Source organism: Camponotus vicinus, unplaced genomic scaffold, assembly GCF_025532165.1.
Source record: "Camponotus vicinus isolate PSW18456_S1 unplaced genomic scaffold, iyCamVici1.0 SCAF_5, whole genome shotgun sequence".
Lineage (NCBI taxonomy): Eukaryota > Metazoa > Arthropoda > Insecta > Hymenoptera > Formicidae > Camponotus > Camponotus vicinus.
In genome coordinates, this window is record NW_028141977.1 from 14,528,595 (window position 1) to 14,543,050 (window position 14,456).

At 36.0% G+C, this 14,456-nt stretch overlaps 1 protein-coding gene across 17 annotated transcripts in view; it reads left to right on the top strand.

Moving 5' to 3' along the window:
* Positions 1–14,456, top strand: part of LOC145972463 (protein muscleblind) — a 374,150-nt gene that overhangs the window by 312,540 nt on the left and 47,154 nt on the right. For all 17 annotated transcript variants that reach the window (XR_014439170.1, XM_083101109.1, XM_083101106.1 and 14 more), the window contains one exon: positions 12,994–13,170. Coding sequence is in view for 16 of the 17 variants with exons in the window: in XM_083101106.1 (XP_082957232.1) it covers positions 12,994–13,170 (177 nt within the window). In the remaining variant the exon portion in view is untranslated. The remainder of the gene's footprint in view (positions 1–12,993; positions 13,171–14,456) is intronic.

Sequence of the window (14,456 nt, forward strand, 5' to 3'; positions counted from 1 at the left end):
TCTATAATATGTTTCTATTTTTTGTTATAATTCTTACCGCGAATTTGAAGAGAAATTAAGATCGGTTATGTGTCGGCGGATCCATATAATTTTGCCGAGACAGAGACTCGATTATTCTCATCGCGCTCATTATTCGCGATTTGTCGCTAGATTTATCCGCTTCGGTCAGGTAATCCAGATCGAAGGCGAATAACGAACATTGGTGAAATCGCTTTTTTCCTCTCCCATCGTTCTCGACGCGATATAGCCCCGCACGGCCGTGCGCAACTCTATATAGAACCGGGGATTAAATCAATGTACCGTATCGGGGGCCGATATGAAGCCAGCCAAACGTATGTAATGCGCCTCTAAACGCCGGCAGAGAAACGTAGATCCGATAGATTCGAAAATTCGCGTTCGGCCGATTGCTCGAGGCGCGCGTACCGCTCCTCCCTCGAAACGGCGGACGCAACAATGTCGATCGCCGCGATTGTTTAACGCGATAAATCCGCGCCGACCGCCGTCGCGGTTTCGAGCGATGGCCGCGAGCTGGGACGACGCGAAACGGGATGTTAAATATTTATCGCCGCGAGAGGAAGCGAGAGGCTCGTGTAATCCGCGCGATGCGAGACGTCGATAAAAAAAAAAATGATAGGCCGCCGATTCGCAGGGGAGGCATCACCGGTAATCACCGGTAGAAAATCACATGAATTTGTAAGCGAACGGGCGCGAGTTGCGCGCACAACTCGAGATTGGACCGCAACGGCGGTTTCTACGCACACCGCTGTGATTTACATGCATATTAGGCGACATTACGCCGCGCTCACGTCGCGGATTTATAAATGTATACGGCGTGCGCGCATGTTTTGGGCGTAAGCGCTATGTGCAACGATCCAAAATTACATTGCGCCGTATGGGACGTGTCGATCACGCGGTACAATTCGATATATATATACGGAGAGAATATACGTTATAAAATTTTATTACGCCGTGTAACGCCACATGTAATGCGTTCCATTATCGATTAATGGCCCTGATAATAGCCGGGAGGGTTATGCATTTTGTTTACTTTTGCTCGCGTCACATTTATTTTGAAATCCGATTTGCTAATAGCAATAAATTCTTAATTTCGTTATACTAAAATATTTTGCGCATTCAAGTATATATCGTTATCTTTACGAGTCGTTCGCTTGTGCCCCATTTTTCTTTTTATTTTTTTATACATTTATTATATGAAATTAAAGTTTCCATTATTCTCATTAGTATTTAATTTTTGTTGTTTTTCTTTTATATGTATATCTCATTTTTTGTTATATGAAATAAAATCTTGCATCATTCCCATTATTTAACAAAATTTTCATAATAGGATTTTAAAATGTAAGAAATTTTCTTTTCTGAAAAAAGTATATTAAAAATCTCCATATATATTTTATAAAAGAAGAATGAATACTTGTAATATTTGATAAATTTTTCTTGTTAAAAATTTTATATACACGCAATTTCTAACAAAATAACTTTTATACGTAAATGATAAGAAATGTCCTGTTTAAAGATCCTGTTTATAAAGATATCCTATTTTTGCTGCAATGTTCCGCATGACTACGTGCAATTGTCGCTCAAGAGTCAGCGCCAAATTTACTCTCACGAGAAGACTGAAGAGGTACAAGGAGGACGGGCAATAATTATCGTGTCACGCCGAGCCCGATTTGAATCAGGGCTTTCAGGAGGGCGGGATGGCTTAGTGGCTTGCCTTTGGTACATCGTGTCTATTTTATCGTGTACGCGGGAGTGAGCCACGCGCAAAGCTTTTGATGTTCAAGACTCTTAACACGATGGATGACGGAAGAAAGAATCGGGGATGTGGGCGGTAACGACGAGAGGGCGAGGGAGAGCGAGCGGAAAAGGGAAAGAAACTGAGGAAAGAGAGCGATACGGAAAAACGAATGCTACGAGTATGGCACGCCGCGTTTCGCACCTCTTTTTTTTCTATCACTTAGGACTCGGAAAATTTTCTTCGCCTTTGAGCTAGTCCCGCGTTCACCTCTTCTTTCCCTTCTCTTCTCTCGGTCCAAAGTTCCTTCCGTGTGAAGCACGGTCCAACTCTCTTTGATCTGTCTAATTTCCGAAATTGTTATTCTGTCAAACGAGTTTTCGCGTTACTTATCGTTGTCGAAGCAAATATATCGAAATTTTCAACAGTGACCAGAGATTTTATCATGGAGATAAAATGACATCTATTATTTTAAGAATGTTATTTAAGCTTAAAGCGACTCTCTAAAATGAAATTTAAAAAATTAATTGATGAATTATAATTATTTATTCAAATAAAATGATTTGTAATTTTAAATTATACATTATGACACATACAATTGGGTTTTAATATTGATAGTTTTAATTTTAATATATAAAACATGGAAGAGAGAAAGGGGTAATACAGAAAAATGAATTGTATATGTATATAATAAATTATAAATCATTAAATTCTGTCAGATAAATGCAAATTTAATTTTGAAAAGCCCAGTCAATTTCTTTATGTATAAATAATTATTTGCAGTATCAGAAATCAGTGTATTTTGCAAACTGTGATTTTTACCGCGAATATTAGGAAAAAAAATCATAGCCAGGGGATAGCAGATTAAATGCTTCCACGAGAATAGAGAGAAAGAGGCAGTTGAATGAGCGAAACGGCGTCTATTAATTCATTTAATTGTGCTGACGAATCAAACGGCTAAAAAGTCGAACGCCCTCCTTTCCTCCTAGCCTATTCTATTTCTTTCTCTACCTAACTTCACCAATTCCTCGATTCCTTTCTCTTTCTCTTCTACAAATTGTCGTAATTCCTCAAGCTCGGTTAACGGATAAAGTTAGCGTGAGTGTGAGCAGGAGCAGGGAAAGGCCAGTGGCGCGAAGATTGAGAAAGAGTGAGAGAAAGAGCAAAAGTGAGATGGAGACCATGAGGGAAAGAGGGAGGAGAGGATGGGAAAATCGGGGGTTAGCAGCCCTTAGCTCAAGAGTGGTAAGACCGGCTCCGCACGCTGCACTAGAGTCTAGAGCACTTCAGCGCCCCAAAGTCGAAGAGGCGTTCATTAAACGATAACTCACAACTCGGAGAAACGTCTTGTTAAATTGTCGATCTAATGACAATCAGTGCACAACATCGTAGATTGCAGGAAGCAAGTACCATCGTGAGCGAGTAAATTCATTGCGCGATTAATGCAGGAGATGGGAGGTATCATTAAATAGTACTTAAATCTTACTAGCAAAAGAAATATATATTGTTACATCAGGATAAATATATATATATATATATATATATATATATATATATATAAAATATGCTGAATATGATAGCATAACAAATGCATTTAATAATCATTAATCGTTAATTTATATAGATATGTTTTATTTCATCGCTGTTATAGCGGAATTTTGATCAGAGATGAACAATTTAGCGAGTTTGAACATCAATATCTCAATATTATGATTTAAATTAATAATTTAGTTTTATGAGGATTTATTTGTATATATATAATTTAATAGATATTAATAGACACTTGTGTATTTTAAAATCAATTCTATATATTTGTTTTCTCTCATCTGATATATTATATATACATATAATTATAGATGTTTCTTCTGATTCGAGTATTTGTACACATGCACAATATTGATATTTTCAGATATTAAATTCCGTATCAATCATTATTTGCTATCGCACAAACTTATTTTCACGTGCGCAAACAGAAAAATAAAAAGCATTTCGAAATGTTTGAGCTACCGGTTCTCTTGATATGGTAACGTGATAGTAAATTGTAAATATTAGTGCACACCAATACCATGGGAGAATCCGATTATGCGCATAAAAAATCATTGATCGAATTTTGTTTCCCGTGCAAAGCGCGAACTCGGTTTCGGGAATCTGTGTGATTTCTACGTTTTCGCGTTCGAGTTTCAATTACACCCATACACGTGATATACATAACGTGTCTCACGTTATGTGTATCGCACACACTTTTGTTATCGATTTTATTCTGCGGGTGATGTTTCCAATGCAATTGCAGTCTGTAACAGCTGTCCATCAAGATTCACTTGCGCTCTTAATTAGTATTTATAATGGCGCATCGATATCCACGTGTCGAAATCATCTCATATATTGTCATACACTGTGGCGCGTTAAATTATACGATTACATAATTTCATTATTTTCAATTGGATTAACTAATGCCAAAATAATACCAGTCCTTTAATATCGAAACAACCAGTGACGCTTTATAATTTATATAAAGGTATCTTTCACAAAATACATGTATATATATTTCTCCCTTCTATATATTTTAATTACAAAACAGTTTATTGCGAAAATTTGTTGCAGTGTCAAAATTATTATATTTTTGCAGTAATTATCTCTTTCTGATTCACGTCAAGATACAATTAAAATGTGTTGCGAGAATAAAAATTATTCCAAGAGAAAAAAATATGTCCTCAAAACGTAGTAATTGTGATAGTAATAATGACTCAAATAAAATAACAGATTCTCGGAACCTTAGTGAAAAGTACACGTAAAAACGATAGTAATTGTAATAACTAAATTTATTTCACAATTGAAGAACAATAGAATAATAATTTACAAATACTTGGAATGCAGACTTCGCGTTCGATGCCACCGCTAAGTAGATTAGATAAGCATCCGTCTTACACCACAACTCCGTTCTCTGTGGCACACTTCAATATGCCAATCGAGTATCTCCATTACCATGTCTTACATGTAATACCAACCGAGGCGACGGGCATACGTGCGAGGTGTACAAGTTCCTCGAAGAATTGCGTCAGAGCTGCACGACGCCGCACTCTAAGGGGACCTGGAACTAATATAGACGACGTCGAGACTCCACAGAGTACTCGACCTAATAGAGTTCGTGATCTACATAAGGGATCGGTCCGGGTGGTGTCGGGATTAACTTTTACGCATTAATATGTACCGTGTGAAAGCTGCGCGAAACGACATTGGTCGTTGACGTCGGCGAAATTTATCCGTGCTGTGAAGACGCTCGCTCGCTCGCTCGCGTTGTCCACCAATTTAGCCAAGAAGGCGTTTCGTCGTTTACGCCCGAGCGCGAGTGCTGTTAATAATTTCACGTCGTTAACTGTCGTGCCCGTGTCTCGGAAATAGAACTTTGCGACTGCGAAATACTGTCGCATAAATCGCGAGGCGCGTGGACAACGTTAAATTAAACGAGTGCGAAAGCGTGTCACGTCAGCCTGAGGTATATTTTCCTGTTAATTTGATTAATGCTATTATTTTTTTTTTAATAAATTTTCGATAAAATTTACGTAACTTTAGACATTTCTCTCCAAGATTATGTACTTTGACGTTACAGATATTAAATTAAGTCGGACGATGAATTTCTATATTAGAATTGGCATCAACAATTATGAAATTGTGAAAGTTTAAGAATCTCAATTATTTCCAAACTTCTAAAATCTCAAGTTCTTCAGTAATTTTAAAAATACTTACACTTTTCAAAAACTTTCTTTATGCTATTTCTTATTAAATATTTATCATTTTATCTTTATATAAATATATATTATTTTATAATATATCACCGTTTTATTTTTATATAAATTATATAAAAAAAATTTTCAATGGCTTCTAATCAAAGCTTATCAATATATTATTTTACATTGAAATCATTGCTATTTTTCATAAGTTGCTTTTTCCTACTTGTAGTTTAAAGAAAGACTTTAGAGACACTTTATATATTTTTTTTATTAATAATTTTGGAACATGATTTTAAATTTCGAGAAAAGGATGATAGCATCTGTCATTTATTTTTCGTCCGATACAAACATCGAGATCAACAGTAAAGAAAAATATAATGAAAATGCTCAAACAAAAAGAAAATTGTTCCGTAGCACCATAAAGGTTTACGAAAGGAGAAGCAGGAGGGGAAAAAAAGGGCGAAGTGACGGAGTAAAAAACAAAGGGAGAAGAAAACGGACTGCCTTTTACACACCGGGGGTATAGCCACTGACTCAGCTGTGCTTTCACGTCCGTCGCCGTAATGAAACGGGACTCCTAATGTCATTTGGTCCGGCTTTCCCCCGACATCCGGATGGTTCTCGGAGACGGTAGTGGCCGATGAGGATCAGAGGAGAGAGCATAACACCCACGCGAAGGAACGCAGAGAGATGGAGAAAGAGAGCTTGCCACTTTTCGAATTAACCGGCCGGCTTGTCTTAACTAAAGCACATCGTCCGTTAGAACAGCTCGAGGAACGTCGGAGAGGTTAAGGGGTGAGGAAGACGCGGGGAGGGTTCTCGTCAAATAGGGAGCATCGAACGCGGGCATAGGAGGACGGATTCGAGTCGCGATCGCAGTTTCAAATCGGACAAATCCAAAAAAAAAAGAGCACATGGAAGTCCATCTAGTTCGATCTCTTTTCTGACCATATCGTATCGGCCTTTTCGTTACCCCTCTCTTTTCCTTTTCTCCTTCGCCTCTCCCGCGAGAGTGATGTAGATATGCAGCTGTTGTCTATCTTCTCCGCAATACGAAATCCCGCTAAAACTTGTTTCGTCGGCGCACAGAACCTTTTTTGCGACAACCGCAATCGGCTTTCACTAGTGGTTTCTCTACTCGCGAATTCTGATGCGGGGCCTTTTAGTTTCCGTCTAGTTCTCAGGCATTCCGAATTCTTAGAGCTTGAGCTGAAACGTTGCTATCCGATATATCTCAGATTGTGAGATTACATAACACGAAATAAGTTGAATGCTCGTAAAGTTTATTATCTAAAAATAAGATGTATAAATGTATTTTCAATATATTGATTTATCATGTACATATTATGACTTTAACGTTCAATTATAAATCTACAACTATATAATAAAAACTTAATACTATTGATAAGAATTAAATTGTGATTTATCTTTAGTACAGATAAAATTATTCAATTTTAATCTTAATAGAAGAATTTATCTCTTTGATTTGATGCAAACTTATTATTTCTCTTATCGATGCAGTCTTTTCACATCTTACAACGCTGCCAGCATCGCAATTGCATTTTACGCAATATGATAATATTACGTATGCATTCGATGTCCATGTAATATCCATAAATAAAATCACGAAAATCGCGTAATATGAAAGGAATAAAAGAAGCTTTCGTGGTTATTCTCGAAGGACGGCCATCTGCATAGTGTCTTTTCACGTTACATGTATACATGTAGATACTGTAAATTCGATCAGGGAGCAACGCCATGTTTTTCCACTTCCCCAAGTAATCCAGATAACAAAGTTCCTCTCAATCTGGCCTATCATCGCGCCAATATCCGCCAGTTACGTCCCGTCCCGATATCTTCTTCGTCGGTGTCCCTTCGTCCGTTGATCCGATTATTGGATGCTGTGAAAGGGTATTGCGGAACAGTTAAGATGTCTTGTACGGAATTAGTTTACGCTATACACTGCAATCATTTTCCAAAATCAATCAAGGACATTTCTCCTGTTAATCTCTTTTAATTACTTTTTCATTAAATTGTTTGTACTTATTCTTACGCGCGTTTATTTCGAATTATAGAGATGGATTTTTAACAAATTTAGACATTATTGGTCGATTAAAATATATATATTAAAAAATACAGTTGTCTTAAATGCATATCATTATCTTTTAATTAATATTGAAAATCGCATAATATTACTAAAAAGAGAAAATCTGAGAAAATGATAAAATTTTTAGAAAACTTGTTTTTTAAATAAAATGTTTGACCATATTACATGACATTAGAGTTAAGAAAAAAAAGATTCTTTTTATTACATATGTTAAAATAAAATAATAATTTAATCTCTTATTAAACAATAATTATAATATTCTACATTAAGTCATAATTGTATTTTACATTAAGTAATTAATCATATTCTTCATTAAGCTTACCCAAGTTTAATGCTGGAAAATATACATTTCTCTTTGAAAAGACCGTGGCGGCGAAAAAATTTAGATCGTAACGTATCCGAAACTGCGTTTCCCTCCCGAAAAATCCCATCTTCTTAACGCCACGTAGACGGAAGTTTCTTCCCTGATTTTTACCGGGTGTTACCGCCGGTAATTTCAAACCGCGTGATCCGAAACGGCATCACCGTGCCGTGAAACGGTCGCGCTTAAGCTTTAGCCACACCGGGCTAATGTTGGTAGATAGCTCCCACGGCGAAATTAAGGCAAATTGTGTGCCGGCGCGCACGCTGCCATACGACACTGTACCGCCGAGAAAATCGATATGCAAATCTACGCGCAAATCCTAGTAATTTCGCTCACCCTGCAGCCCTTGCAGCAACAGCTCGACGAATGTGTGCGCCGTCGACACCCTCGCACTCCTCCCCCTTTCTCCATTCCACCTAACTTCTTTCTCTTCGCTCTCTTTCTTTCGATTTTTCGCATATAGTTTTCCCCCGTCGTCTTGTCTTCGATGCTCGTTTCAACAGCGAAAACGCGTTCCTTCCTCCTCGGTCTGTTCCCGTAAAGCGCGATAGAGACGGCGAAAAGCGGACAAGGATGGGAGAGATGGGTGAGAGGTTATAAAACGGGGTTAGCCCGGGTCTGAAGGATCGTGTTCGTCGGCCACCTTCGACGACAGGGCTTTATCGAGGTGAAAAAGGTTGCTAGACATCGACTTTCCGCCACCATGAAGTGAGCACCTTCTATGCTTGTCTCTCGCTACTCTCTTGCTTTTTTCTTTCTCATGTCTCGTCGTCGAGTCATTTTCGCGAGTATCTCTTTTTTTTTTCATCCAGCTAGTTGGGAAAAACGATCCGAGATGCTTTTCATTTCGAATTATTATCACGTGGTTTACTGTCATATTTTTCTCTACTTATACATATGTGCTGATTCTTGTAATTTTAGCAATAATTGATATCGATAACATTTTTTGTGGATTAAGTAGATGACGATTAACAAGCAAATGTAACAATAATGTAATTAAAAAATCCGCTGCCATAGATAAGTGTTTATAAGAACAATTTCATGAATTTGTGTTATAATTATGAGTAATCAGATTGAATAATTGAAGAGATATATCTTAATTTATTTCTAAATCGATATTTAGTTTTTCTTCTTAGTAATTTAAAATCTCTAGATTGATCTACTCCAGAAAAAGAAATCTATTAATTTACTTTAATTTTATTGTATGGTACTGATTGTTAAAACTTATTTATTGTAATTATACTAAGATTTATTTTATATGAAGATCTTTACATGCTAAAATGAATCGCTAAATACTCATTTCATCCGGACGAACTGTATTTTGTCTTCCGTACTAGCGTCTTTGTTTTATTTAGGGTAAGAAAAAAGGAAATGCACATTCTCCGAGTAACTTGTATTCGTGGGAGGTCAGCACGAAAGGAAGGAAGACAATCAATCTTGATCCCAATTATCGCGTCGCTCAGCGACTGTAATTGAGTCGGTCTAGAGCCTCCGACCGCCTTCATCCACCGGCATTTCTTTTGTAATGCCGGAAGGCCGAAACAATGAAGGCACCGAGGTTTTTTTCGTTGCGTTCGTACGAGACGACTAAAAGCATTTTTTTTGCTTTGGCACACCTGCTCGTTTCGCGCCAATAAGTTATTAAGAAACGAACAAGCTAGAGAGCTATTTACTGCCTTTATGTATCGATTAGATTTTCCTTTCACCATTTAATCTTTTCAGCTCGTATATTTTTCTCGTTACATAAAAGAAAAATATATAGTTTTATCTGTGCTACATATCACGGATAATTGTGCGAATGATTTCGTATGAATATATATGGATATTTATATAATATAAAGCTTAATATATATCAAAATATTTTTATTTACAATAACACAAACATTCAGTTCATATTAATTTTATGTGACATTTATTGACTATAATATAATTATTGCAGATAGTAATTAATTGATATAATATAAGCAGTATTGACATATACAATAATTAATCAAGCATTTAATTATCATTTTAGCTTTTTTTGATAAATATAAATTGTTATTAATATTTATTTTCCAGATTTGATGTAAAAATTTCAATAATATGAATTACCATCGTTTTTTTATAAGTTATTTTAAGCATTAATATTTCTTATATTGTAAAATTTAAATAATTTTTTACACGCATTTTTTTAATTGAATACGATGAGATGACAGAATTAAACTATATTTGTCTAACAAGATGCATAAGATTAATTTGAAAACGAGTAGGATCTTGTTACTACGTGACTCAGAAGTTATCACGTCGTCTTACGATGTAATAAGGTTAATTTCTTCTTGCGGGATCGACAATGTAAAAATATTAAAGCCTCTCTTATATTAAGCTATTCGTCTAAGCGGATAAACATGAAATCGAATATTACTTATTATTATCGTATGGCAGACTTATACACTAGTTTATATTCACTTTCGTTTTAAAAGCCGGAAAAATGATATCTCCGATAATATCTATGTAATAAATTTTCAATATATTATAAATTTTTTTAAATAACACGAATATATAGTGAATAATTTGTTCGAGATATGTTATTTGAGTAGTTTTATCTGAAGATAAATTCATCACGAACCATTAATTCTATAGTTACTAAGTTTTGTAAAGGTTACATGCACTATCAGATGATTCATTTTTTATCGGATCTATTATTACTATAAAATAGACCTTTCTGTAAACTCTAAACAATTTATTATCTTATATTTTCACAAATATATATGTATGTATTTATTAATTATACATCTAAAAATATAAAATAAAAACGATTAGAGTTGAGATAATATTACAGATGTGTGTAATTTTATGAAGTATAAGCATACATAAATAAAAATAATTAAAAATTAAGCGAAATAATTTGCTTCGAATCTATATTTTTAATTAGTTGGAAACCAATTTGCGATATAAAATTAACTGAAATATAAAAATAATAGATCCAAAAATCTAAAGATTTTTTTTTAAAGATATCTCAATAATATAGATTCGTCGACTAAAATGAAGTCAGTCTAAGGATGAAACAATTCAGTCGTTAGGAGATCTGTGAGATATTACATCATTATGTATGAGATTTACGAGACTACCCGTCTTCGGAGATCCTCTAAATATCATTAAAGTTTCATTAAAATTAGAGGGGAACATTTCGCGCGGCTCTTCCGAGAATGCTATCTCTTATCAGTAGACCCTTTAAATCAACTTTAATATTACTCCCATCAGTTAGAACCACCCATCTAGAATATACATTAGCATAAGCATCCCCCGAAACTATATTTATTTACATCATTATGGTACTCTTATCGGTATATTTGACAATTTATGTCGAAGTAATATTTATCATTGATTTATTTATCAGATTAAAATGATAATAATGTAAGCCTGAGAAACAATTTTCCGAAATCTCCTTATGCTTAATTTTCTGAAACATTATTCATCATCTTCCATCGTTTGATCTTGATATTTTCTTTTTACTTCCTTTATTGAATTTTTTAAATTATTTAAAAATTTCTAACGGATTTTCAATATATCAAGTTTATAGAGAAAATGAGAAACTTTACGAATCGCATTGTTAGCTCAAAAAACTGTCTAGTTCCGACTAGTTTTTCATTATGTCGAAACAAGATATAGGAGAAGCAGTGACCCGTAAAGAGAGAAACAAACGTTATCGGTTCCAAAGCCCCGGTGAATCCACGACACGCGTCGTACACGAGCATGCGCTCGAATGAGAATCTTGTCTCGTGCAATTAGTCGAACTTGAACCACCCCGTGTCAACGAGAGGTCGACTGTCGTGGTACGCGACGATGCCGAAAACGACGACGACGACGACGACGACGATGGTGACGGTGGTGACGAAGACGATGAAGAGGGCGGAGCGTTCCTCTCAATGGGTCGAACTTTCTCGTGGCGGGCTACCTACACATTATTCCCCGAAACTCTCGAATGTGCTTAATTAGGCGATATTTGAGCTCTTGTCTTGCCATTGCCATCAACGCCAACAGGACCTGCAGCACTTCCCGTCGATCGCTGTGCAACCGTCTCTGTCTCTGACGGAGTTTACACTCGCAAGTCGCTGTTACCGAAAGCCACCGGATCTTCGTAAGAAAGCACGGGCGGCTGATTATCCTACCGGATCTATATAGACATCTTACATGAACTAATATTGTTAAAGTCTAATTAGTAGCACCGCAACACACCGGCTGCGCGACCTTGCTTCGTGCCGCCTATCTTATCCTTCCTCCACTTCTTCCCGCTACCTTCCGCTTCTCTGTTCCATGAATCTCTTTCCAACCGGCTTGACGGCATCCTCCTTCCACTTTCGCACCACTTCTGTATTCTAGCTTTACACCCGCAATTTATCCTGTAAACCGCATTACACTTTGTCTTAATACCCAAATTACGAGGAGAGGGCGTGAAAGAGAAACAAAGGGAACGAGAACCCGATATGGAGAATGGATGTGATTGGTTAAGATTTTTAGAATTTTGCGTATGCAAACATTCAAACAAAAAACCAAGCATTTTTAAAACAATCCATCCACTCATAAATCTTGTTGTGACTTGATAACTCTTACATACTGATGCGAATAATCTCTACAAGTTTCATCCTCTCTGAATGAAAAAGATTGCTCGCATTTTTTCTTTGGTAATTAGAGCACTCATTTTAAGTTGACATAAAATCACAATGAAAAAGAATTATGCAACAAACTCCCACATAAATATAATATTTGAAGTTATGATTATATAGAGGAAGGAATTAATGCTGCTAATCATCTGTTCGGCGAAATAAAAAAAGTTTCTTTACTTTTTTTTACTTATCTTACAAGTTTTTTAAATAATAGTTATTTTAAATAATAGTTTAAATCATAAACTTTTAAGTTATACATTAATTAGAATCTATAGCTTTCTCTTTTTTTTCTTTCAGATATTTTTATTATAATAAATATATTTATCTATCGCTAAAGTAATAAGAATATAAATATTTATCTATTATTAAAATATATTAAAATATATTCTTTTTTGTTTTAGGGTCGATGTAATCGGGAGAAGCCACCTTGCAAGTATTTCCATCCCCCGCAGCATCTGAAGGACCAACTCCTCATAAACGGACGCAACCACCTAGCGCTGAAAAACGCACTGATGCAGCAGATCCAGCAGGGCCTCACGCCGGGTCAGCCCCTCGTGCCCGGCCAGGTACCCACAGTGGTATGTCCAACAAATTAACACGATCGTTGCACTTCGTCTTTTGCTATCCACACATTCACACATTTTTACCACGATCGTAAGATTGATTTTTGTCTGTGTTTAGTCTCGAGGGTTACCACTAGATTATCTTTTTTTTCCGGTAGGCGACGCTGCGTAGATTGTCGACGGTGCGGTGCTTCCTTATCACATTAGTATCATGAAATTTGAAGCTAGATGCATTATAGAAGCTGCGTTCACGTACGCATTTAAACTGAAACACTTTGCAAGCTTTTCCGGTAGTATTCTCGAGGTACAAGCGCAGCACTTCGCCGTCCATATTTACCTGCGTTCCTTCTTGCGGACATTGCACCGAGAAATAAAGTTTTTCAGAATTAAAAAGTTTAGCACGTCGCATGTTCTTGGTCAGTGTCATCCCTATTCTTCCTAGAGAAACCTGACTTAATCACGTATTTCGATAGACAGTCAATTTGCAGAATTTTTTTTTCTTTAATGTAACTTTAACGCAAAAAGTGATTTTTATAATCTTATTGTTTTATATCATGGTTTTTAAAAATTTCTATTGAAAATTTGTAATATATTTATTTTTATTATTATTCCTCTGAATCACTTGAAATACATTTAAATTATTTTTAAATTACAAATATTTAAAAAAATTCAAATATATTTATTTAAATATAATTTATTTAAATGTATTTATATATTTTAAAATATTTGAGATATATAAATACATTTTGCTTTCAATGAACCTTTAGATGAGTTCTAAAATCAGATAACTTGCAAAGGGCTTATGAAGCACAGATTGAGAATGGACATACTAGATTCTCATAGCGAACATTTCTAGCATTGTTCATATTTGTCATTCGACGGGAGACTAGTTAATTACGGGAAAAGCATAATTTCAAAGTTTTGAACGATAGAGCAATATTTGGGCGCGGCAAAGTTTCGTCCACTCGTCAGAATTTCACGCGACATCGCGTGAGTTGCTCGGGTTCATTTCGAGCGACCTAAATAAATCTTCGACGACCGACGAAACTTTTCCACGTTTTTCCGAACTTTTCTGTCCCAGTCGTGCGTCTTTAAATCGATGAAGCGTTCTCGCGCACGCACGAGATCGTCAATTCCTTTTCTTTTTTTATCAACGGTGCAGTAATTAAAAATCGAAACTCGTTATTAACGTTCTCTTTTTTACTCATGACATACATTCATAGTCGTTGCTACGTGATATCGAACCCTATACTATGACTGCCTGTCTGTCCCCTATGTTTGCCGCTGTGGCTCACGTGGTT